Consider the following 26,849-nt stretch of genomic DNA (forward strand, 5'->3'; position numbering starts at 1 on the left):
GCGGCGCCTTCCGCAGCCGCCGCCGCCCGCCCCGCCGCGGCGGCGGCCGGGCCCGCGATGCCGAACCAGAAGGGCGGCAAGGGCAAGAAGAACAAGCGCGCCAACAGCAGCGGCGACGAGCAGGAGAACGGGGCGGCGGCGGGCGGCGGAGCCGGGGCGGCGGCGGGCGGCGGCCCGGCGGCTGGCGGCGGAGCCGGAGCGGCGGCGGCGGGCGGCAGCGGCGGCGGTGCGGGCGGCGGAGCGGGCGGCGCGGCGGCCGCGGGCGGCGCGGCGCCCGGAGACGTCAAGAGCGGTGAGCGGCGGGCGGCGGCCGGGCCCCGCGGCCTCCCGCGGCCCGCGGTGGCGCAGGCGGCGGCTGGGGGCGTGTGGGCGGTGCGGGGGGGCCCGGCGGGGCGGGGGAGCGCCCGGCCAGCGGGGATGTGCCGGCGGGTGCCTGCGGGCGGCGGCGGGGCCGGGGGAGGAGGGGGCGGGCGGGCGCCGCCCGGGGCCCTGCGCGGCCGCTGCTGCTGCCGGCATCTCCCCGAAATGCGCGGCGGGGCGGGGGGGCTGCTCGCCGGGGTGTCCCCGCCCGGTGACCCGCCGGAGGGCGGGGGCCTCCGCGGCGGCGGTGCTGAAAGCGGCTGCCGTAGCTGCGGGCAGGCGGGGGGGGGGGGCGCCCGCCCGGGAGCGCGATCCGGGGGCAGAGCGCATCCCCGGCGGCGGGCGGGAGCAGCAGCGCCCGCCGGCTCCCGCCGCGTCTCGGCTCACTCTGTGCTTAGTTGAAAAATCCCGACTTTATTTCAGCACAATTAAAAATGGAGTCCTACTTTTCGGTCCGTTTTATTTGTCGTTTTACAGCAGTTGGGTTTGTCAGGGTAACACATTCACTTTTCATCAACCATTTTATGCTGCCTTTGGTTGGTGGGTTGGTTTTTGATTCAGAGCAATTTTGGTAAGGTGTTTTCCTGCAGAAACTTGCATTGCTACCCATGTTTGGAGATAGTCTTGCTGCAAAATGATATTTCAGGCTAAAACTAAAGGTAGACTAGGATTTTATTACACTTTTTGCTAAGCCAAAAAAACCCCACATCTTAGGTCTGCTGCTAGATTTACAAACTGCAGCGCAGGCTCTTGACTTTTTTCCCCTCCCAAGTTGGACTTCAGCTTTTTACTCTCCATGCTTTGGAAAAAGTGGGAGGGTAGCTATGACTGGTTTTATACTTTGTGGCGGTTGTTTTGCCTGCCTGCTGTTAGCCAAAGGTAGTTCCAAGAATCTTACTTAGGTTTTCAAGATGTCTGATTCCCGTGTATTATTTAATGGAAACTTTTCCTTAGAAATATTAGCAATTAATTGCAAATCACTTTAGCTCAAAAGGTCTTTGCCAGACTGCTTTTATAAGAGTATTACTTACAGAGAATCATGGAGAATGCTTAGAATTTCCTTTTTTTTTTTTGACTATTTGTTCTAAGTGACTGAACAAGGAAAAAAAAAAAAGAAAGATTAGCAGGAGTTAGAGAATTTCTGCAGCATTTTTATAATTACTTCAGTCCGGTGATGTAACATGCGTGACATCCGCTTTGCAGGTGGTGTCTCCTACATGACACTGGTGGCTTGTAGTTTTTGAGGCGAGGAGAAACAGTGTTTCCAAATTTTTTCGCTCAAGCACAAGTAAAAGCAGAGGTGCGTTTCTGGTGTGGCTGTTGTGCGTGGGAATAATGAAGTGTTCCTTGTGGAGATGCCACTGAAGGTGGTGCCAGTCAACACTGGTAGCGGTACAGCTTGCTAGCTGGACAGGTTGTTGTTCTTCTTCAGCTGTAAGACTGTGTGTCGCTGGTACCTTACGTATCCTTCCTCCGTGCTGGCCAGCTTCCTCAGAAGGTGAGGCTGCCTTTCCGAGAGCTAACCTGAGATGCTCCGTTATTCTCTCTCTCCCTGCTTCCATATGACTTCAGTGGTCAGAAACATCCTTGACTCTTTTGTCAAATCCCCCTCCTCCCCGCTTTTTTTTCCCCTCACAACAGAGGTACAACATTGGCGTCGGCATTTGCTGTAAGTGCCTGGTCAGCGCATCTGATCTTTGCCTTGACAGGATCATTGTGTCTAGTCATATCTTTCATTTCAGATAATCATAAAGGCTGGAGGAATAGATGTGGTTGCTAGCTTTATTTTACATCGGCTACTGCCCATCAGATAATCCTGAGCTGGAAGTTTCGTGAATTGTATTCTCACTGATAAGTCCAAAGCTTTCAACAGTTTTGGTTCAGGAGATGAAAGGAGAAACTGCTCCTGTCATGCTGCAGAGCTGGGAATCCGGCTGTCATGTGCAAGGAAAAGATTAGATGATGATAATGGATTCCCCCAAGTCTTCAAAACAGATGAATCTGAAATGAAGCTATGTGGTATAGCCAGGGCCTTGGAGGCAAGTATCCCATTACTAGACTCAAGACGTTTGTAAGAGGCCGTGCACTTACGGTTACTTGATCACTGAGCAGTTTATGGAGGACGCAGCCTGCTGCAATGAGTTGTGAGGTTAATAGAGTTCTGTACATAGTCAGCTCTTGATTATTCACGGTATATTATCTGAGTTGCAGATTAAGCATGCTGGGTACAGGGAAGGTCTTCGCTGTGCTGCTTTTGGACCGTGCAGCTGCATGCTGTGACTTGTGCTGCCCAGGCTCGGCGGTCCTCTGAGTCCCTCGTCCCCGGGCTCGCTCTCCTCTCCTGCATCGTCACCGTATGTTGTTCTAGAGGAATTTGCATGGGTCTGGTATTATCGCTCTCCTGCTCTCTCTTTACCCTGGAAAAGCAGTAGAGGATCAAAAGAACATAACCTGTTTTCTTTCATTAATATGACAAGACAGAAGTATGCAGAGATGAAAGCAGCAGATCTAATAATTGCAAAATTAAGATTGTCTGTGCAAACCTTGGCTTTGCATCATGATGTCAGTATGACATTCTAATTGCACAGTCCCATCAGGACCCTGCTTCATTCAGGGAAGGGATAGTGGTTCAGATTTTTTTTTAAGTCTTCACAGTTCATTATGTGGTCCATGTATTGTTTCTGCCCCCCATCCATGTGCCATAATGAAACAGAATTTTTAATTTCCTCTGGGCTTCTCTGTGCAGCTCTTACCATGTAATAGAGAACTGTGGTTATAGCACCCCTTTACAGTGGAAAGATGTTGTTCCCTTTTACATTTTGACAAATTTAGCTTCAATCCCTGCACAATTTTCCCTTAAAGTGTCAGTCAATTTTTGGCATCGTGTTTGAGGAACATAGGCTGATTTTCCCCTGCCCCAGGAGGGCATCTGTTTATACTTTTTTTGGTGGTATTTTAACATATGCATGTTCAGAGCTCCAACTGCGATCGAAGGGTTCTGGACTCCCACGTGGGAATCGGGAAGGTGGAGAGCATAACCACTGACCAGATGTGATGGCTTTTCTCCATCTTGCACTGTAACTTTTCAGCAGGTATTGGGATGATGACCACAAGGCAGATTCAGGTTCTATAGCTGTGCCTTCCCTTCCTATCTCTTCCATCAGACCAAGCAGGTATTCTGTATATGATAGATTGATCTTTCTCGACCAAAGTGCGTCCATTTTCTGCATTGAATGAAGCACAGGTCATGGGTGGGGGGGGCGGACTAACTTAACAGTATCGCTGGGCACAGGGAAACTGAAATGTGATGGCACAGAAAGCCTCATGTCTTAGATTCCCTGTCTTCAGAGGGGTTGAATGATATTCCTAATAAATTTTTAGTTTTCTAGCTAATTTTCTGGGTTACTTTTCTTAACCAAATTGGAAAATCTGAGCTGTCATCATGTAAAATTATGTCAGCAGCTCCCTGGGATTGCGCACTTACCCCACTGACTCCAGCCTTGTGGATTGCCAGCGTTCCCAATGGCAATAGCTGGCTACCTTCATCTGCAGACATAAACGAGTGTGAGGGGGCAAGACATTTTGCGGATACTTTGCCCTGAGCAGCAGAAGAGGAAAATCCACAGGGTTTACTTCAGATCTGAGGGCTCTGAGAGGCAAATTCCTTCTCTGTTTCTGCCTTGCTGAGCCTGGGCGCTTTTACACCATCAGCTCCAGCCATTTTATCCCTTTATCCTATAAACTTCTCACTCTGGTCTCCACATATAGTTGTTTCTGACCCTAAAATTCTTTCTTCCATCCATTTTCTTTGCCTTGTTTCTATTGTTGGTCTCATTGTCCAGTAGATCCAAGTCCTCTTCCTCTTCTTGATGGTCACTATCTTAGCATCTTGCTGTTCATCCCCTTGTCCTTGTCACTCTGGTCTCTCCAGTGTTGGTGCTATGAGAAGATGAGAGAAAAGAAGAAGTTGGCTCTCCTTATCTGTGCTTTTCCCCTTTAACATGCGGTTCATTATAGCCAGCTAAATTAAACTAAAAATGTATGGCATAGCTGTCTCTAAAACACCATCTTACGGTATATTGGCCACCTGTTTTAAGACCATACTTTTTTCCCCTTTGGCATAGGTGAGCCCTTGACTGCACAAGTGACAGAGCTGGCGAGTTGGTGGGTTGTCAGGTGGAGTCGCCAGAAGTCAGATTTGTACAGGGCACGAGAGTCCTTCAGGGAAAAAAAGGCTGAGGGCGAGCTGGTGGAGGTGGTTGCTGTGGGTCTCACTGGAGCATGATTTCCCAGGGGTGGAGTTCCAGCCACGGCAGCCGAGGGGTTGTGCAGCAGTGCCCACCACGCTGGCTGGGCTCTGAACCTCTCTGTAGTTACCTGGGTTTTTGCACGCTCTTCACCTGGGTTTCACAAGTTTCTAAGACTTTGATTAACTTTCAAAGAAAAACGCTAATGTAGGACAAGTGTATGACGAAGAAAATCAGTCAGCGCAACAGTGACTAACATATTGAAAGCTGTGACTGGCCAACAATTAAGATTTACAAAAAAAAAAGATTATATCCTGGAGGTGAGATATTTAAAGAGGGCCAGAAAATTTGTCAGTGCAATATTTAATTTAAAAATGTATTTTTAGAACATGATTTGCTATAATATTTAAGCATGGATTAATATTTGCTGTCAGATGTTCCCTGCTGAATATAACATCCAATTCCAGTTTGGCATTCTAGCGATGTTCAGTAGTGGCACCTTCTTATTACTTAGCTTGAGGGAGTCCCATTGATATCGGTGAGACCACCTGGAAAATTAAGTTTCTATTCTGTTGCAGTGACTACAAAATTTAATACCTATTAATTTTCTAAAGGAAAACCATTTTGCTTCCTAATTCCATTGAGTTCTTCTAACTGCAGAAATCAATTGAATGCAAATTCCACTGTCTCTATCAGTGCAAATCGGGTTCGAAAGGACTTTCATGTTTGTTTCAGGATTTTTAAAACTACGCAATTACATGCTTTTGTAGCAAATGCAATTCATGTTCTGCAAATCTTTGCAAATGGAATCATGTCTATGGTATTACTGAAATAAATACTATCCTTTCATGCAAGCAAGTACACACCCTTTTAATTTTTTTTAACAGTTATTTGCTATCAGAATGGTTATCGGTGCCCTGACAGCATTCTGTGTTCATGTGATTAGTCATTTGCTCAAGTGAGCAAATAACGCTTGCATGAGTAAGGGTTAGGCTTGATGTTTGTTAGGTTTCATATGAGGAAATACAGTTTTTGAACTGATTGCTTTACTTTGTCTGTACTCATCCCGTATCTTCCTCCCAGTGATCTAACAAGTAGTGACAAAACCATTTTCTAGTCCTTGGAGACATTTGTAAGTGTTCTTCAGCCTCGCTTACAGCCTTGCATATCGAGATATCCTTTGATATTAAAGTACCGTGATGACTGGCAGACGTCCATCCTTCTCTTCTTTTCTTCCTGCAGCGTATGTGAGGGAAAAAATGGAGGTAAAGCTTGCATCCAGCTCAGGGTAAAATACTCTAGCTAATCTTCAAGGTGTCTAAATCACAACAGCATTAGTAGGGCATGGGCTTTCTTTAAACAGTTTTGATAGAAATTCAAATAATTTCAAAGAGGCCTCTTGAAGCAGTAATCTAGTCACTGGAGTGGGTAATGCTGTTTCGAAAGCTTGCGGGATTTTGAGTAGAGCACTGGCATTTCCTGGTAGACTTCAGTGACATTTATCTTGAGAGCATTCACTTTAACCTTTATCTCTTTCTCTCCATCTCTTCTGCAAGGGTAGAGTCTATCAGCCCTCCTTCCAGGGCCTGAGAGGGATATTGCTGTTGTTCCTGTCTTGAATGCCTGCTGGGAGAGGAGGTAGCTTCAATCAGAGCCTGGCTATTGAGTGTGCCTGGCACTCCCCGTCTCCACTTCTGTGCTACCGATACCCTTTTTGGGAGTGGTGCACGGTTGAGGTCTCTGCACAGATGCCAAAGACGGCACACGGGCAGGGCTGGGAGCCAGCACAGCATCATGAGGGAGATGTCTATTGGAACCGACAGCTCCACGCTCAGGAGCTGCTGTCTTGCAGAGATGCTAGGGACTGCAGCTAGGGTGACTGCATCTCCCATTTCCCGCTGACTTCCTACCAGCTTCTTTAGCTTTTAGCATGGGAAATAAAAACATTGTCTGTCATATTGAAACTTGGGAAGGGTAGACCAATGACACAAACATCCCTCGACTTGAAACTAAAAGAGATGCTGATACCACTGATTCAACCTTTTCTCCCTTTTCTCTCCCCTTGTTGTGCTTTTGGCCTGGGTCTGGTGGCTAGCTGGCTCTGAATCTGAGCAAGTCCAGCCTGCGGTGTTTACATCTGTGCTTGGTATTAGGGCATCTACTGCTTGCCACAGTTATCTCTTTATTCCCAGCATGAGTTGGAATTTGCCACTGAAAACTTGCTAGGGCCGGTGCATTAGCGTCTGCTTTAATTATTAGGATGTCTGTTTCTTGAGGCACCAGGGTTAGTTTCCTGTAACATTTCAAGGTATTAAAAGCTATTGGAAGGCTACAGTGAGAGAATTTAATGGTGAAAATGCTTTTCTGTGAGGATGACTCACGTGCAGACAAAGCAACAGCCAAGGTTCAAAACACGTTAATGCCCACCAGTCTTGAGACAGTCACTAATCTCTGCATTCACCATGATAGTCACCAGAAAAATCCACCCAATGAGTTGTTCTCTGTGTTTGGACGACAGGTATTAAATGGAAAGAAGTTGGCTAGGTTGGCTAGATGATAACTGTACAGATTATGGTGACTTCTACAAGACTGTGTGAATTCTCATGATGGGTTTCAGCGGCGTAGGCAGTTGGTCCAGCTTGGAGCACAGATGGCGGTGTAAACAAACTGCAAAACCAGTGGACAAATGTAAGTGCCTGTCCTCCCTAGTTTGTACAGTTTTACTCTTGACTTTCTGACTTTGGTGAGGTGATGGCTGAGCTGGGAGTGGGTGCTTGAGTAAGAGCCACAGATAACTGACTTTGTATCACTTGCTGATTGCTGATTTCATGAACAGGCAGTAGCTCTGACTGTGCTATAAGTTAGAAGGTGTTAACATGGCAGGTATGAGTTAAGCCTTCATTATTTCCATGGCATCTTCCCACTGCTGTGTAGTTGCTAGGCCTTTCTCATTTTATTTTTTTTTTGTGAAGACTCCGTTAGAGGCCAAGCATGAAGTCAGCGTAAGTGAAGTGCATGGAGACGGTTCTAGCACCTACTGAGCCCTCCAGGAGTCCTGTCATCTGAATTTCCAAGTGAACCAGCGTTTATCAGCTCCAAATTACCTGAAATCTTTTCTAGGGGAAGATGATCACTTCATGTGACTACTCACTAATAGAACTAGTGACACCTTGCACATGGGGTAAGCATGTCAAGTACAGCCAGGCTGCTTACGGCTTTGTTCTCTTTAAGTCCCTTCTGAGCGTGAATATTGACTGCAGCTACTTGGTCCTTGGGGATAGGACTGAGCTCCAGACTGGCACGTAAGTGTCAATATGTAGGTGTTTACATGTGGAAAGCTATTGGCCAGACTCCAATTGCAATGAGGGGTTGTCTGGAGTCAGTGGTTCTCCAAGGGTGACTCAGGTGGGTCTGCGCTGGGGGTCATGCCGGCCTGAGCTCTCTATCCATTGCTCACTGAAGATGGACTGCTGGCGTTGGCTTCTCTTTCCAAGAACGTAAGAGGGAGTCTTGACGCAGAAGAAAGCCTGTGTTTTAGGCGGCTTACCAGGTACTGCTGTCTTGTTTTTTCCCCTCCCTCCCAGGGAATGACTGGAAACTTTCATCTTGATCGGTCTGCAAAGATTGCTTAAGAAGTGTTGGAGAGACATCAGTCATCATCAGTGAGTGTTATCAATATAAACCATGAGCCGAGCTGTTTTGAAAGACTTCTCTTACTGTTTGTCGGCTGTTGCTTGTTGTTGTTGCTGCACTGAAGATCCAAGCCTGCCTTTTGGATCCACTTGTGAAACATTTTTTCCCGTTGCATTCTTCCTGCTGCATTCAGGCTCTTAGGAAGGTGACTGATCATTTTTGTATTGCTGTATTGTTTGTACTGTTTAACCAGTTATGCGTACGACAATACCATTTTGTCACATCTTGGTAATCTTTTGAATATTAGATTGTATTCCAAGGTTCACCAAAGCAAACACATTGGACAATTAATACAAGTTTTGTGTTCAGTCTGTTTTGTTGTTGTTGTGGTGGTTTATTTTCTACAGCTGCATTACAGTATTAGCACGATAATATTGTATGACTTCAATTAAAATAAAGCTATGCTGATGGCAGAGGAAATTCAGAAGATTCATGCAGATGGTTGGTAGGGAGTAGCCTTCCACAGAAATGACTCAGCTCTGGTTCAAGCTGGCAGAGTGAACAATTCCTAGCTGTGTAGGGTTGTGAAGGGAGCACTGTTCATGGGAAAGCGGTGGTAGAGGTTAAAGTGCTTGATTTGCAAAGTATGTGTCCCACAGGTACCCTTCTGGCCTAAGTAATGTGCTGGCAAGTAAAGTGTCCTTGGCATAGATGATGAGATGCTGGAGTAACGGTAGACCAAAAGCAAGCCATCGTAAGTGTCTTGCAGCCGATCCAGTGCCAAGACCTTACCTTTTTTTTGATAATTTCTTTTTCCAGATCCATAACAACCTACTGTCGCCTGGCAGTTGTTTTAAGATGACAGTAGGGCTGCCTCTTCCAACACCCGCCGCGCTTCTGTCTCCTCTGCTCCCAGCCTCACATGTTTAACACCTCCCTTGAGCTTTACCAGCGATTGCAAGTCTGTGCGGTGAGCTGAAACCTACGCTGACGAGTACAGGAAATAATTATCTGTTTCTGTCCACTGACTAAAAAACTCTGGTGCTTAACACAATGGATAATGTGGGAACGTGGGGGGGAAGAGCGAATTTTGCTTTAGGCATCCGCATTGAGGACTTGGAACAAATAAGAGCAGTCACGAAACTGAAGCCATGGAGTCATTGCATTTGGCTTGCTGGGTGCATCTTTGGTTTTATGATGGGTGTGTAAATAGAAGTAAACAACATTCTCCTCCATTTACTTCACCAGAGGGAAGTTCCTCAGGCAGCCGTTGTTCTGCTGCTTTTATTTGAGTCATAAAACGGGAAGGGTGGTCTTCATATACCCTCTTTTTTATTAAAATGTAGAAAACGGTTAACGTGGGTTTTTTTGTTGAAGGAGATTTATCTCAACTGTCTGTTTCTATTCCTGACTTTTATTGATGTTTATAAACCTGAATGGAAAAACTGAGAAAATGCCAAACAGCTTCCTTGCAGTCTTCCGTCACGTTCTCATTTTTGAAAGAAAAGTTAATTTTATGGTAGTTATAAAACATAACCTTGTTTAAACAAGGAGCCATCTTTGCTGAAATGTATGTTTGTTAGGACTATTGTATGTTATTTCTGTTCTAGAGGACATTTATGTGCTGGCCCTTGCAACTATTTGCAGAATTGCTGATTGAAATCACCTCAGTGGAATATAAGAAAACATTTATTTTTTATGTGGAAGCATAACTTCTAGAAAGAAGCAGCGTGCAGTTGTAGTTGCAACTTGGTAGCCTGTCTGTTACAGCCATGCACTTGTGTCTAAACGTCGAAGCTGTTCTGCTACACAAAACTGCACGCTGTCTTGTTTTGTTCTCTTAGGCTGTGAAAACCATCTTGAAACTGAGGCGTAAAATAGAGGTACTTTTATGGTCATTTAGACATTTTTTCAGAAGGATCTGCTGGGAGAATGGATGCTGCTCTGATACCTGGTAATCTTTCTTTTTTCCTGAGGTTCAATTTCATAACCAGAAATCTGTTGAGCAATAGCTACTTGGAAGCAAATTATATTTAGGTGTCAAACCAGCTTGGGACTGCAGGTGTGGATGGGCAGTTGGGCCGTGTGAATTTCTATTTACTCCCCTTTATTGTCTCTCTTGACAGTAATCGTTGTACTGCTGTCATAACACAGCAAGATGATGATTCTACCGCTGATTTTTTGAAGAATAATCTCAAAATGCATTTCTAATTAATGGGAAATAGAAGGGCTTGATAACAAGAATTTTTAAACTTCTCTAATTCTGTAATAAGTGCTTTGTCTCATTTATAAAATGGTGATTAAATAACCCAGAGCACTTTCAAGGGTGTGAACTCATGGGAAGAGCTCTTCACATTTGCTAATGTGGCTCCCATAGCAAGTGGTCTGAATGCTGTGTCTTTTGCTCCTAAGGCATATCTGTTGCTGTGAACTGGGAAAGTTGCACAAAAAATGGCTTTGTTTTCTGTTTCTCATTTATTCTTTATGTAGGAACATGTGGCATGATTATGTTTGGCAGGAGACATGAATGGAGAGAAGTTTGCAAGGGATGTTCAGTCCTGCAGTTTGTTTTGTACAGATAGACCTGCTGGAATTTGAAATATTGGGCAGAACCAAATATTGGCTTGAGGTTTCTATATGCTTTTCAGGTAGTGGAGTTTTCTGCTTTCTTAAATACGGGGATACAACAGAAGTGGTAGAACTTTCTACTGAGATAACTTTCACTAGCCATGCTGGGCTCTTCAGTTTCTGTTGTGGAAATACTGCAGCAGTTTTATCAAGGCCTTCTCCAAATCAGCAGACTTCGTAATAACAAACCTCAGTGAAAGCAGGCGCTTTCACTCGCACGGCATTAACCTTGCTGTGGAGCAACAGCAACATGGCAGGGAGACCTGTTGGTTTTCTAGTATGTCCTGTGCTACTACAGTGACGGCAGTGAAATGTCAGGTGAGTTCCCAGAAGAGGTGAGTAGGGACCAGCTTCTCCTCTTAGCAATGATGTTTTCCAAAGCGATCTCAGTGCCACCATTTAACAGTTCAGTGGAGTCTTTTGCATGGGGGAAGGCTCTTGTTCCCTCCGTTGCTTTCTTCCAGCGACTCTAGACCTGCTTTTGCTATGGTGATTGTGTGACCAGCCAATTCACACTGAATAGATAGAAGATCAGGTGAGAGGGAACGTCTGAAAACTTTGTAGTCATCTAGTTAACTTAAATGTTGAAAAAGACATTGCTGTCCAAAACTTGAAGCTTTTTCTTGCTCATAGTTATGCTGTGTGGGAAGTTCCTCAGGTAATCTGGCATCTGTAAGTTCTCAAGGAGAAGCTGGAGAAGATCCAATTCCACAGTCCTTCCATTGACCAACGAGGGAAAAGGGGAAAAAAATCTGTTGAAAGTCACCTTTACAATAGCCTCTAGACACCCAGTACATGATCATAATCAAATAGTTGTGGACATGTTCTGTGGAATACACGGGCTGTGGTGTTTTTTTCTGTATTTCAGCCACTTACTTTATTAATTTCATTTTTTGTCCACATAATGAAGAGGCTGTAAACTTCTCAGGGGGCTAGAGATCGTATGTTTTTGCATCCAAACCCAAAAACATGTTCAAAGGCTAACCAAGGAAACACTTTTCTTTTTTAGTCAGTTAACTATGCCGGTATGGATGAACAAGTGTGAAGTCTTTATTCTAAAGCAGAGATCTCTAGACTTATCTGTATAGTAACTTTCTGGGCTGTCAGCTATAATTATACCTGCGACTGTTAGAACATTTACACTCTGAAACACAGGGGGAGCATAAGTGGATTTTTGGCATGTTCTTTCTTCCTGCCTCCTGGCCATGGTGGAAAGGAGCATGTACCAAAATAGATGAATACAGGAAATGGGTAAGTGAGAACTGTTCATATTGGTACCTCTGGTATCTTGCTGCACATCTGTCTTCTGATGATTTGCATTTAATGGTTTCGGTTTAACTGGCTTCTCTGAGGTAAATTTCTTAAGGATGCTATAATTGCAAACTATGTCTTCAGACCCTAAATATAATGAAAGAATGACTGACAACAAAGAAAAACTTTCCAGAGATGCTTGATGCGGCATAGTATGACTTGAATCAAAGTCTGGGAGAATGGGTGGGAGAACTCTCTGAACTGGTAAACTGACAGATTTTCTTTCGGAGCAGATAAGTTATCATTCACTTTTGCTCTTGGCCAGCGACGTTATACTCAATAATACACAGTAAAAAACGTGGAGAAGAATGAGTCATTGGTAGCCAATAAAATTCATGCTTCTCAAAGGCATCTCAAAACCTGCATGTTCTTAGTGGGCTTTTCAGAGACCTGAGACGACTAGTAAGAATATGTGTGTCACATGTATAGACGGAACTTCCAAAGAGTCCTGAGGGAATGCCTCTCTTACCTCTGTTCTCTCCAATTCGGTAATTTGTCTTTAATGACTGAACAAGTCCATATTTTGAAATGAAATAATATTTTTTTTTTTTTTGCTTTAAGAGAACATTTTCAGGAATGTGCCTTGGTTGCAATTTATAGTCTAGTCCCTGAAGGAAAGGTTTTGCAGAAAATTCTCCTTGCAACTGTGCTGCTTCTGGCGTTAGAAACGGAGACAGACAAATGAGGTGAAGGATGTGGCATCTTCTGGGGAATGGCTCGGGAAAATTCTTTGTGCCCATCTCTTCTGGGTAAATAAGTCTTAAGAGCTATAGTAATCTTGAATTTACTGAAGGTAACCTTGAAGATTTTGTTTGTTTGTTTATAGCCTTTTAACAACAACTTGTTGGGCAGGGGCAAAACCACTAGTATGGCAAAGATCTGTTGTTGTAAAGCATCTGGTTTGTGTATTGCTGCTGTAGGACAGATGATGATGGGTAGTGTGTCTATTACTGAAAGTCTGAATAAATGTGAACATAGCGGCGTAAAACCTATCATCCCACTGCAAATTATGTTGTATTGTTTGTGCTAGCAGTGACAAGAATGGGATTAAAAGCAATGCAACCAAGTGATGGTTTTTTCCCTGCTTATCAGATAGAAATTTGAAGTTCTAAGGAAAAAAAACCTGGATCGTGGCAGCCTCTCTCCACGAGGCTCAGTGTACCTCTTTTGCAAGTCCTGGGGCTCTGGCTGAGACTGGGGAACTGCAGGGAGCCCTTTGCTCTGTTTCGCAGGAGGTGAGACAGCACTTGACCACGGAAGATCCTGAAGAAGCCTGCTAGTATTTGAATGCAGCAATACAGAGTTTAAAAGGCAGCCTGCCAGCCCTGTTGGAGCAGTATTTTTTGGTGAAGTGGAGGAAGTAGGAAGTCAGAAATACAGAGGAGAAATATTTGTAATACTTGACTAAGTATCTAAAAACTTCATAATTAGAAACTCTTAAGATCCAGTAGAAATTCCAACTGAAAATTTCCTGTCCTTTCTGTGCCTCCCAGCTGCAACTGAGCAGCCAGAAATGGGAGTAGTTTGTAGTCTGTGGTACTTTGGGGAGGGAGGGGAAAATGTCATTGGTCCATAAATGAACATTATTTGTAGAACATTTTTGTGTGGAAGCTGATACTGTTGCAGGGAGAGAATTGAAATAAACTGTTCTTTGCTCAAGGATATAGCAAAGGCTGCTACTTGGCTGATAAAAGACCACATGGCATTTGGTTTTTTAACCTGTCCGTGTTGCAGAACTATTCGGTTTGTGAAAATTAGCTATCCAGTAGGTCAGTGATAGTGGTGTAGTCTGTATTTGCCTAAGCAATGTAATGAAGGCCCTCCTTTCTGCACTAGGAACATAAGCTGTTAGTCTCGCTTTTCAAAGTCCTCTGCTTCCTCCTTCTCTCCCTAGCTGTTGTCTCTTGCTCAGTCCTAAAGAAAAGATCAATTCCTGCCTCTCCCTGTGATCGCAACGCCAGGCTGTATTGCCTACTTGTTTTTCAAACAAGCATCTCTGTGTGTTCTCACCACGTTGCCTCTCAGGCTTCAAAGCAACTCTCCAGAAACATCCACAAAGCTCTCTCTTTACTTCTTAAAGCCTTTGCAACGGTATCCGCAAACCCTTGAGGAGGGCTAATGCTTCTGAGGTGCTTTGGCTTTGAATATTAAACAAACTGTAATGTCATTTTGTTTCCTTATTCCTTCATTTCCGTAACTTTTTTGGCAAAGACTGCTTTTTGCCCTGACCCAGAGCTAGTGCTTGTGGGGCCCTTCGATAATTCGGATCATGAATAGGAGCTCGTGTGCGTATTTGGCACGACGTTTGAAGAAGTATTGCAGGAAGTGGGCCGTTAAGTTGTTAATGTATCTGTTTTATCTTCCACAGAAGCCCCTTGCGCTACTCCGCTGATCTGTAGCTTTGGAAGGCCGGTGGACCTGGAGAAGGATGACTACCAGAAGGTTATATGCAACAACGAGCATTGTCCGTACAGCACCTGGATGCACCTTCAGTGCTTCTACGAGTGGGAAAGCAGCATTCTCGTCCAGTTCAATTGCATTGGCAGAGCCAGGAGCTGGAACGAAAAGCAGTGTCGCCAAAACATGTGGACAAAGAAGGGATATGACCTGGCTTTTCGCTTTTGCTCCTGTCGGTGTGGGCAGGGTCATTTAAAGAAGGACACTGACTGGTACCAGGTGAAGCGAATGCAGGATGATAAGAAGAAAAAATCAGTGTTGGAGAAGAGCACAGGAAGGTCGATGGCAGAGTCGGCGGAAGAGGCCAAAAAAGGCAGGCCGGCCAACAAGCCACAGAAGGGCTTGAGTCATGACCTCCAGCGAAGGCACTCGATGGACAGGCAGAACTCCCAGGAGAAGGGCGTCATGGGCGGCAGCTACGCCGTTCGTTCGCCTTGTGTGTCTCCCGGCCAGTCCCCTCCCACCGGCTACTCTATTCTTGCCCCCACGCATTTCAGCGGCCCTCGTTCCTCGCGATACTTAGGGGAGTTTTTGAAGAACGCCATTCACCTGGAGCCCCATAAGAAGAACATGGCCGGCGGGGGCATGTTCAGGAACGCACATTTTGATTACGGGGCAGCTGGCTTGCAAGCACATAGATCAGGACACTTCGATGCCCCTGTGCAGTTTTTGAGAAGGCTCGATCTGTCTGAGCTGCTTACTCACATCCCCAGGCATAAATTGAATACTTTCCATGTGCGGATGGAAGACGATGCCCAGGTGGGCCAAGGGGAGGACCTTCGGAAGTTTATCCTTGCTGCTCTTAGTGCCAGCCACAGGAACGTTGTAAACTGTGCACTGTGCCACAGGGCGCTGCCAGTGTTTGAACAGTTTCCGCTGGTGGACGGGACCCTGTTCCTTAGCCCATCGAGACACGATGAGATTGAATATGATGTTCCCTGTCACCTTCAAGGTACAGGTTGTCTGTCAGTCATGCTAGGCTTCATTAAATGATGGAACTGCCTTTTGTGCCCTGTCCCCCCCCCCCATTTTAGATTTTCATCCCGATTCTGCATTTTTAAGCAGTTCTGTAAAGCCTGAAGTCACGTCCAAATTATCACGTGGATCAGATTGATATGCTTAGGAAGGAATTACAAGGAGCAAATGCCGTGTAGAAAGATCTCTGCCTTGTGTTTGGGTTTACAACTAAGAGATTTCTCATCCGGTTGCTAGGTAGACCATGGGAAGGTTTTCCAGCCACTCTGTTCTGCAGCGTGTGCGTGCTGATATATCTGTTGTGAGCTTTACTCGAATATATACATCAGCCTTTTAAACAATCTTCTAAATGTAAGCATGCTGTGCTGCAGCATGGGTGAAGGTTATATTTGTACCACCGGTGGGATGAGATGCCTCTCATCTGCTTTCAGACTAGAGAATATCAGTTTTGTTTTATAGCAAACTATTTTTTTTTTTAATGTGGAAAGGACTATAGTCTGGCCTATGTTAACACCGACCTGAAGAGGTTGGACGTAGTAAAAGTAAGCTTTTAATATGGTGGGTTGAAGCAGCAAGGGTGTAGTGGGGGATTTAGACTTCTTTCCAACCTCCCGCCTGTTTGGACTGCATCCTGATCATGTCCCAGCTCTGATCTGAGACCAAGGCATCTCTTACTTTTCTCATCCTAGAGAAACAAACAGATGTGGGCGAGGATGAGCTTCAGCTCTTCCTGAAAGCCGTGTCCCAAACTAAGTGATCGGGGTGGTACATGGCAAAACACGCCTGTCCTGCAGCCTGCTGGCAGCTAGCGTGGCTAAAATAAGTCAGAAAGTATTCCTAGTTTGGTGTTCAAAAGCACAGAATTATATATTGAAAAGTGTGTTGGGAAAGCATTAACAAGGTATTTTAACACTTAAATTTCTCTCCTTTCAATAAAATTTGTTATATCCCATGCACGGTCATAATACATGTTATGTAACATTCCTTTGCTCAACAACTTTGTGTTTTTTTTTTTCTTTCCTTAAATCACTAAGTCACTGAACTGTATTCATGCTAACATTATTGTTTCTGTCTTGCCTAATGTACTGTAAGGAGAAAAAGTGATAGGCAAATATATAAGCTAAAAAAGCTCCTGGATAAACAGAATATACATATATGAGATAACAATGCTTATTTGCTTTGGTGGGGAGGCATGCACAATGTGCTTCTGATTTTATCAGTACTAATACCTAGTTTAGTAATAGTGAAACTCATCACTTGTTAACGTTTGCCACTAAGAATGAAACTCTGTGGAATGATTTTTTTTAGTTAATTGCTTCTTACCCGTTGGACGATACATCTGAAAAACTTGCTCAGACAAGACGCCGTGGATAATTAATTGTTAAAATTACTTCCTTGTCCTGGATAAAATGGTTTATTATCAGAAGTATGCTTTGAAATGAAATTAAGCTTGCAAGGTGCTGTTCCAAGGTGTTATTTTCCCTTCAGTACAGAAAATCACTTCTTTTATTTCAGGCATGTTTAAGATATCAGGTGCCTCATTTCCTATATAATAAGGATCCTGAAAATTAAGCGGTGGGGGAATGCAGTATTTTAATATGCAGGAACAGTGCAGAACTTCAGATGGGGAAAATTATTTTATCTTCCTGCACAACACAAAACTTCTATGCGTGGAATTATTTGAATGTCTCCAATCTTGAGTGTTCACTTTAGGAACAGAGTTTATTATATCTGCATTTTAGTCTCATCACATCACATTTTCTGGAGCCGAACACGCCAATGTGGGATAACTCAATTTTTCCCAGCTCATACTAACAAGTTTATTTTGTATATGTATTTTAAGAAGAATCTGGTTTTTCTTCTCATTTTTCTAAAATAGTTGGCTTAAAAACCAAAACAAGTTAAAAACCAAACCATTAATTTTGAAAGTGTCTGGTATGGACTAATCATAAATTGTTAATATTTTATTCCCTTTTATCTAGAAGTACAAGATGTGTGTGTTCATTAAATTACAGGTTGTGATGTGTTCCGTACTTTGATGCTAAAGACCACAAATTGCAATCCAAAATAAACACGCATTATATGCAGTTCTGTTTTGTAGCTGATCTGTAACTGCACTACTTCTTAGCTTTGTGTTATATAGCAGTGCAAAATATGGTATATTACAGAATTAGTACTCTGTGTCAGTCCACTTCTAATAGCCAACTATTAAACTACAAATGAATTCAATCACTACGAATTGGGCATAATCTAGATGCCAGATCTTTGTAATTTGTGTAGGGCTTTTTGTTTTATGTGAAATTTGCATCTTGGATTTTGCGTTGGTGAGTTCTCTACATTTATGTAGAGAAAATATTTCATTTCCAAGTCTCAACCACTTGATTTTTATGGAAGTCAATGCAACTCAGGTTTTGAAAGGCATTGTGCATACAGAGCCTAAGGTCACAATAGAGCTCGATAGATTCGTAGTTCTGAATGGCATGTTAAAGTCTGTGTATGTGTAATATAGAATGTTTTAAAATATACTTACTGTTAATGAACGGTCAGGAAAAAGTACGTGAAAGAAAATTGCTCTTCTGGCTGTTGCTTTTTTCCACGAGGAATATTAGGTCCTTAGTTCCCTCTTTGCTGGAAGATTTTGGCAAGTTGTTAAATGAATCTGTACCCAGCTTGCTAATGAACTTCAGCACTTCTCCACTTCATCTGTCACGTGGGGATGAAGCTAGGGCACAATCCTGGTTTTGGAAACACTGCAGCTGATCATATAGCTTAACCTGGCATCTGTTCATGGATCTTCAGCAACTCCTTTTATAAAATATTTTGCTAAGGTCTACCAGCAAATGGAGGAAGGGAGGGTGGGCAGGGTGGTGACTAATTCCTGAGTTTTGCATCCATGGATGCAAAGCCCTATGTATTTCCCATAGAGAAACATTTTTTATTTTATCATTCACCCTTTTTTAAAAAAGAAAGAAGATTTTAATACGGTGTGATTTGTATCACGACAGGGCAGATAACACGTTGCAGGAAATGTCTGTTTTAATCTTCTGTTCTAGTCTCCTTAAGAAGTGTGTTTCCTGTCCACAGGAAGGCTTATGCACCTCTATGCTGTTTGTGTAGACTGCTTAGAAGGGGTTCACAAAATTATCTGCATTAAGTGCAAGTCCCGATGGGATGGAAGCTGGCATCAGCTGGGAACTATGTATACCTACGATATTCTGGCAGCATCTCCCTGTTGTCAGGTTAGTACCGTACGTAAATAAGACTCAGAAGGTGAATTTCCAACTGATGATAAGTAAAGCCAAGGTTTGTGTTTCTCTTCTCCCTTCCCTTCTTCCATCCTTCTTTTCCAGCCTGTACCTATGAGTGCAATACAAGAAAGCTGACCGAGTCCCTGTCCCTTTGTCTTAACTTACGAGGCACAAAGGCCTATAGCTAGACAAAAGCCATTGCAGTGGTCAGTGGTTAATACTTACGTTTTTAAATAAAGCCCCTTTAAATGCATTCGCAAGTAAATCTGATGCTTAGGATGATCACTCACAAGTATGTTTGGCATCAGATATAATTCCAGTAGTATTTTAATAACAATTGCACATTTTTAGCAGATGTTCCATGTATTCAGGTTTCTTTTAGTTGCTTGAATTGTGTTTTATCGTAAGATAATGGTAGCAAAAAAGCCAAGGGAACAGAAAGGTCTAAAGGGTCTTTGTGCTTGGAGATTACGCAGCTCTCCTTAATCTTTGCTGCGACTGACTCTGATGATGGTACTCCGCCACAGCCTGAAGCAGCTTAGTTTTCATGAAATGCTCACCTGATCTGTACCTTGGGTGAGAAAGATCCAAGGCCTGGGGTTACTCCAGAGCAGACACGTGCCTGAGGCAGCAGGGTGGTCAGCATCCGAGAGAATTTGAGGCAGCAGGGTGGTCAGAGAATTGCCCACACGATGGGCAGAGCACTTTTCTTGTGCAGGTAGTGCATGGGAAAAGCACTGGGCGCCATTTGTCTGGGATCGGCTCAGTGGCCCGCTCGGGATGCTCAGGAATGGGCTGTTGCCTTTGGACACGCAGGTGGTGGTACTGGGCGAGAACAGGAGCCTCGCAAAGATGCATTCATTCCAAGTACGATCTCTGCGTGGTATTGTGCGTGCTTAAGAGCAATCTGAAATACAGTTTTGTCAATATGCAAAATGCCATTTGTGTTGGTCAAAAGACAAGTGGTGTTGCTGCTACTGGATAAAATGACATGGATAACAATTGTAACTAAAGACAGAGATATTACCTCCAAATGTAGTGCTTCTTGAAACTGTAACTTTTTTTTTTAAAATAGGGACTTTTAAAGATAAAACACTGATGCTGACTTGATAGCTCTGTAAAAGCCAGCAAATTTAAATCTGAATTGCTTCTGTTGAATGTACAAGACAAGAATTAAGGTCTTATTATACAAGAGCCTTAATTATATGATTAATGGACAGTGTGACAGTACATGGTAAGTAATAGAACTGACTATGAAATCATTAGCTGCAGTGACTGTGATTGCCAGATAATACGCATTATTGTTTCACCGTGATTGTTACAGATGATTCTGTGCATGCAGAGGAATGACATTTAAATATGGTATATGATTTAATTCCAAATTGCCTTGCTAATTTCTATTTTGAATAATTTCATACCTTATTTCAAAATATTTAATTATACATCACAAATGTGCATGTAGGATAATGAACTGCAGCCACTGGCAGGTTACTAACAGCTAGCTGATGCGCTGGACAGTAGCAAGGGGGAAAACAACACTTTGGTTAAGAAAATCGTACAAATCCATGCCCTACTAGATTGTATTTCTTAGAATTTCTGCTTTTCAAGCAGAGCAGATGGCTGTGGAGCTGATGGCTTGTTTCTTTTTGAGTCTTGTCTCAACAATAATAGTACTTTAGTAATTTCTTCCTTTCCTCATCCCGGGAAAATTCCTTAAATCAAGATTGCCATAGAAAATAATTTTTTGTTCTTTTCAGTGAAGAGCTGAAGCTTTCATTAGCGTATTGGGCTGCGAGGTTGAGCTGTGATACAGCTCAGGCCCTCGCTGCTCATTTGCCACCTTTACTCTTGAACTCCTTTATGGTCTCAAATCTCTTCTGCTTCTCTTGAGTGTTTCAAACAGCCTGCTGAGCTTTCACACCGCCTGTTGCTTCCCTTACCTCAAATGGGCTGGATTTCTCAGCTAGATTTCTTCTGAAGACTTACTTTTTTTTGTTATTGCTGAACATTAATAGCTCTGTCTGTTCTCACCCTTGACCTTTAATTATTTCTCTTATCCACCCTGTTAATGTTGGTCCTTTCTCAGTTGGATTTTGTAGAACGGTTTGTGTGCTTGAAGTGATGTTTAGTTTGTATAACCTGATATGTATTATAAATGTTTAAATAGATACCTAAAGTGATACAATACCATGCCATGCTGATAAAGGAGATCGAGTTATACATTTGTTAAGCCAAGAGATTAAAATGCTGATATATTTCATAGACAGATCATGTTCAAACGTCAGCCTAAACAGTTGAATTGCATGGTACAAATGTAAAATTTCTCTCTTCGCTTCGGGGCTTCATTAATGATTTAGTGAGACAGCACTTCTTGTGCTGGGGATTGAGGAATTGGTTCAGAGATTAATCAACACGCAACAATCGTGAATGTATATAAACTGAAATTCTCTACCTCCTGTCAGTCGGAGTGGGAGGTAGCTTACTCTCCAGAATTTGGTGGTGGTATTTCATGTGAAAAACATTGTGTATGGCTGCAAGTTACCAGTCCAGGTGAGGAATGTCCTTACCAGCAGATCCCATCACTGCCAGTTCCCTGCCTTACCCCCCCCTCCTGCCGGGAAGGGCAGGGCAGGGCAGGGGGCGGCGGGCGATGCTCTCGTTTGCAGAGGCGAGAAGCGGAGGCGAGTTTGGTTATTTCAAAAGGGTTTGTTTGTTTGTTTCTTTGTTTTTTACAGGCTCGACTGAACTGTAAGCACTGTGGGAAGCCAGTAATAGATGTACGGATTGGCATGCAGTATTTCTCTGAATACAGCAACGTCCAGCAGTGTCCTCACTGTGGAAATCTAGACTACCACTTCGTGAAGCCATTTTCTTCATTTAAAGTTTTGGAGGCTTATTGACGAAAGCTTTGCTTTAGTAATAGCTATTTTATGGGTATTTCAACTTTATTACATATCTTTTTATAGGATTCATTCTGTGATGAAATTTAATTTCTTTTCTAACTGAAAGAGCAGCTTCTTTGTCTGTGTACATATTAATATGTATATATACATGTTGTTAAAACCAGAATCCTCCTGACGAGATCTCTGTGAAGGTTGGAGGCAAGCCAATTTAATGGCCTTTGAATATATCCCGAGTGTGGGGTAAAGTTCAGCTAAAAATTATTTGGTTTTTTTTTTTTGTATAATTGTAATACAGTTTATAGGAAGGGTGTGGGGAGATGTACAGGACAGAGAAATATGTCTGGTTGGAAAGAGGGTAATTGTGTAGGGTTGTTGTCCCTCCAGCTTGGTGGAAGTGGGAAATCCTTGGAAAGAAACCGTCCTGTTACTGTTGAATTCATTCAGCCTTTTGCATGGGTTCCCAGGGGCGCAGGAGCTGGTCCCGCGCTGCCGGTCGCCTCAGCAGGCTTTCTTTCAGATTTCCCGAGATGGGGTAGGCTAAGGTATTGTGACAAGTGAATGTAAATGTATGCCAGAAAATGCAATCTTGAAATGAATTATTTTTTTTGGCATAGTGTCTTCCTGCCGTGTGCGTTTGATGTGCGTTGCCCTCACTGACGGACCATACGGCAATAGTGCTGCTTCCACCGGGGCTGTCATGTGCCCAGCCGGGTCATCTGTTCATACCAAAACAAGCTGGAGATCTTAAAATGCTTTATTTAAAGGTGTTTCTTCACAGGCGTTTTAGGGAAGGAACAGGCTGAGCTGAATGGGGATGTGTTTGTATGTGTCTGCTGGGGCTGAGGCTTTGCTGCCTGCTGCGGACTGGTGTGACTGGTGTGGAAGGAGGACCATGCAGTGGGATCTGGGCCGTCAGACCTGAAAGAGCTGAGAGGTACTGAGTATGAAACGTGGCATTGCTTTTTAAAACAATTAATTGCTGCACCTTTGTCTTTCAAAATTGCATAAAGTCCGGGATCTAAAAACTTGGAGACTTTTTAAGAAAGCAAACTTAGTGTATTTACTTTCTACATGCCTCTGTGCTGTACATAATAGACTATGCATTGGGCAGTGAATTTGTATGAGAGGCCTTGGCCCTGTAGACTCTGCAGTTGTTGTTTCTTGGTTCCCATTTCTCCCTTCCTTAAATAAAATTTTTAAAATAGGTCATTAATCTTTTGCTTGGTTTCTCAAGCCAATTGAGATTTAGGGGAGGGTTGTTGTTTTTTTTTTTGCTTTTCTCCATAATGTATTTATGGAGTGTTCGTCCACTCAGGAGGTGTGGGTTTTGTTTCTGTTTATGATGTGGGATTATTTTTTGTTTCTTCTGAAGTTGTTTGGTTTTCCCAAATTAGAATCTTTTTAAAGAGTATATCTGTTGAAATCATGACCTTGAAAATGTCCCTGATACTCTGCCACCCTGGGAAAGAAAACAAAAAAGTCAGAAGCCAAGAAAGTGTTTTATATGCTGGACTGAGGATTACGCTTTCTGCTAAGTTAAGAAATTAATGTGCACATAAAAGTCGAACTGAATATCCATGTTTCTTTGTGCATAAAAAGTTCACAGTTTTATTTCCTGGCTGTCTTCACTGCAGCATTAGCTCCTTTTAGCATTAGCCACCCTTCTAGTAATACTCGAGCTGCACAGAGGGCTTATGCTGGCACAGATCACTTACTGCTAACTTGAGTGGTAATGTCCTTAGAAGCCAGCCAGCTCACAGTAATGGTTTTCACATCTGGACTGTCTACCTCGTACAGCTACACTGGTGATCTGCTGCTGGTCGGAACAACGATGTTAGCAGGCTGTGGTAGCCTTCATCACTGGTGCTCCCCTCCTTTCCTCGCCCCTGTGCTTGGTTTTGGGTCTTGAGGACGTCCTTGGGGTTTTGTACAGTTGTTCCCTGTTTGTGACAGCTTTGGGAAAACGTGTTTCCTTTTTAAGGAGAATTATGGGAAGGACTTCGGGGGACTTCTAACACTGTCCTGCTGTGGCTACCACAAACCAAATAACACCGAGCCCAGTTGCAGTGGGACCAGCACTGTAACCACTGCCCATAGGAGCAGGAGCTGGTCCGGGCATACCTGGGCTGGAAGAAGGTGTCTAGCAGATAAAACCTGGTTAGCTGTGCAGTGTAGACGGAGAACAATCAAGTTATAATTTGAATTAACTCCTCAGGGAGGGTGGGCCCTTCAGCTTTGATGGTGCGTTGAGCAACCTGATGGAGTTAGGGTGGCTAACAAGGTTTGGCGTTGCGTTGCCTGGCAGAACCAGACCGGATAGACAACGTCTAGACTGTTCCAGCGGCCTGAAATCACACAGCAAAGACTAAGCTCCTGTAATGAGAAAAATTAAAGGATACATCTGTACCTGTAGTGTTTGGTCTTGAGTGCTAGTCACTCACGCCATGAGTCTAGGCTTGATTGTTGATTCCCACATAGGCTACATGGTGTTGTGTACCCACTTTTTCATGCATTCAGCGAGGGGAGGTGTCACTGTACAATGCACATGGTAGAGGAGAAGTGGGATCTGGAGTCCTTCTAAATACTTGTTCGTTTGTTTTCCTTAAAGTAGCTTAATTTATAATTCTGTTCTTTAAGTACTTAGATGCCTCTCCAGACATGTATGTATGACAATCGAGAATGAGTAGACACGGAAAAAGGGAATTTGGCCAGCATTACAAACACAAGCATATGAAAGGTTGTACAGTATATTCAAGTCAAAACCAAGAATGCCGCAGGCTGAGAAAATGGGAAGGGGAAAGCATATTTAAAGTCTTAACAGTGACAAGGAGTTATGTACAAATCTATCCAAGAAAACAGTTTAGTTCTCCATCAGCTTTTCCTTTTAATTCTGCTGTTAAGTGAGTCTTATCTACTGCTTGAGGAAATGCCTATTTTCTTGCAAAACACATCTCTCAACTGGAGGCTAGCAGCACATGTAGCACTGTAAAAATGATCCTCAATGGAAACCAGCTGAGCTACAGAAAGATTCCTCTGAACTTTCACTCCAAAGTAAATTGTCCCTAATTTGTAGAGAATGCTTTCCCTGCTTCTTGCTGGTACTGAAAACTGGTCTTGGCTTACTGCAAAATGCGGTATTTTTTGTAACATGCATCAGATTCCAGTCAAGCGGTCAGGCCCAGCCTTTGGCCAGGAGAGTTTCAGCTGGGCTTTGCGTAAGTACAAAGGCGGAGGTAACTTCTTTGGGACCTAATGGCTACTTCAGAGGTTAAACTAAACCGCAGTTGGTTTGCTGTCCGTCTTGATGAGCACTGGAAGTAGTCATGAGATTTTAAATGTGTCAAAAGGGAAATGATTTCCCTAGCTAGGGAGCTGCTTGCTTTGCTTGTTTGGCTAAAGTTTACTCTTCATTACCTTTTATTTTTCTGATGCTGTGTGTTCTTTTAAATCTGGCCTGTGGTCAGATTAAATTGTGCCTGAAATATGTTTTGTAAATGAGAATACAGTCCTCTGGATTTGGAGATTCATTCTATTCTTCTTAAGTGCACGATACTCCTTGTGATAGTAATAGGAGTTGCATGTGCAAATGCTTTTCTTTCCAGTAGTTTACTCTGCTTTAGGAGAGGCTTGCATTTAGATAGACTTCGTATTTTGGATGTGTAAAAATGAATTAATCCATCAGTAGGATGTTTAAAAGTAAATTTTGATAACCAAAACTAATACAATGGACATCTTCTACATGCTGATGTGTAATTTGATATCTACCAAGGTGATCAGCCTGAACTTCTTGTGCTGTCTAATGCTGCGGGGTCATGAAAACTACAGTCTTCTATAGCCAGCCCATAGACTATCCTATAGCCTATTTGCATTAACATCTCCAGTAGCAAGCAGTGTATTCATAATGAATTTAGTTGGGAAAATAGGGAATATACCTACAAGGGAGGCATCTAACCCAATTTTTTTCTTTCTTCTTTTTTTTTCCCCATGTACTCTTCATTTTGCTGTGCCAGGTAACCGAGGACAAACATATTGTTTAAGGCCACTGGTGAGAAAACCCCTCAAAAATATACTTGTCCATAAAGGTTTCTTGTTGAGACATTCTTGGATTGCACTTTTGCAGATGGAAGAATATGTACATAGCAAATGAATGTGGATGAAATTAAAATAATTGGTTATGATATCATTTGCGTGTGTTGTTAGAGAATATTTTGTTGTGACTTCTCTGTATTAAAAAGTAATAAATACCAGACAGCTAATGGTGTGGGTTCTTCTTTCCCCCTTCTTCTCTTGACTCGTGTCTTACACCTGCTCTTTATAGAGAGACTTACTCTAGTCACCTTAAGTATTAAAGGGCACAGTGAAAACAGGTTTTCAGTGTCAGTTAAAACAAAGCTTTGATGTAGTCATTTTGAAGACTGCTATACTAAAAGGGGGTGTGGGGTGTGACGTGTCCCCTTGCAAAAGAGAAGTCCTGTTCACTTTGTTGACATTGGAAATGCTCCTCCTGCAGCGTAGCGTGTCCTGCGGGAGCCGTTTTGGGAACGCCCGGGTGCTGCGCCGGCCGTTGCCAGTGGGGATGAATAGAGGACGGAGTGCTGAATCCTTCACTTCTGGCTGAGTCTGTTAATGGAAATATGCCCTCTGGTGCCTAAGAAATATCAGAAGGGCTTCTGTAGGGGAGGATGCAATACGGTAGCATAGGCAAAAGGGTTTCCCATGTTACGACTGAACGCTTCACCTCTGAAACCCTGTTGCAGGGGAGGGAGCCTCAAGTCCTTGCTTCCTGCATAAGGTTTTCAGCAGTCTGACTAATCATCTAATCACGGGTTTTAGCAAACATTGCTCCATATGCTTACAGCATGATTTTTCAGCCTTTGCGTATTACCACAGAGAAGTTCAGGAAGCATGTAAATGATCAAGGCAATCCAGACTTACTAAAGGTAAAGCAAATACTGCCACGGGGGAAGGAGGGCCATGGCTCAAGAGAGATGAGGTGTGATCTGGAGATTGGAAACACTCTTTAAACAGCCAGCCGTAGCTGTTCAGGTTTAATTTTGGAAGCAGATACTGTGGCTGGCTAGAATAAC

General features: G+C 43.5%; 1 protein-coding gene across 2 annotated transcripts; it reads left to right on the forward strand.

The window, feature by feature from the left end:
- On the forward strand, positions 1–26,018 carry HECA (hdc homolog, cell cycle regulator). Of its 2 annotated transcripts, XR_012673008.1 has the most exons (5): positions 1–292; positions 14,548–15,588; positions 18,696–18,850; positions 21,595–22,696; positions 25,773–26,018. XR_012673008.1 is itself a non-coding variant. In XM_075145978.1 (4 exons), the coding sequence occupies exons 1-4, from the start codon at positions 58–60 to the stop codon at positions 21,757–21,759; spliced, it is 1,596 nt and encodes a 531-aa protein (XP_075002079.1). In that variant the 5' UTR covers positions 1–57; the 3' UTR covers positions 21,760–26,018. The 2 variants fall into 2 exon arrangements, 1 of the variants encoding a protein (XP_075002079.1); XM_075145978.1 differs by having other exon boundaries at positions 21,595–26,018.
- The last annotated feature ends 831 nt before the right edge of the window (positions 26,019–26,849 follow it).

Source organism: Calonectris borealis, chromosome 3, assembly GCF_964195595.1.
Source record: "Calonectris borealis chromosome 3, bCalBor7.hap1.2, whole genome shotgun sequence".
In the NCBI taxonomy this organism is placed as follows: domain Eukaryota; kingdom Metazoa; phylum Chordata; class Aves; order Procellariiformes; family Procellariidae; genus Calonectris; species Calonectris borealis.

Excerpts from the sequence above, each read along its gene's own strand:
- HECA (XM_075145978.1), top strand. The coding sequence starts at position 58 with ATGCCGAACCAGAAGGGCGGCAAGGGCAAGAAGAACAAGCGCGCCAAC. Across the intron at positions 293-14,547 it reads GCCCGGAGACGTCAAGAGCG|AAGCCCCTTGCGCTACTCCG; the intron begins GTGAGCGGCGGG and ends TATCTTCCACAG. Across the intron at positions 18,851-21,594 it reads CAGCATCTCCCTGTTGTCAG|GCTCGACTGAACTGTAAGCA; the intron begins GTTAGTACCGTA and ends TGTTTTTTACAG.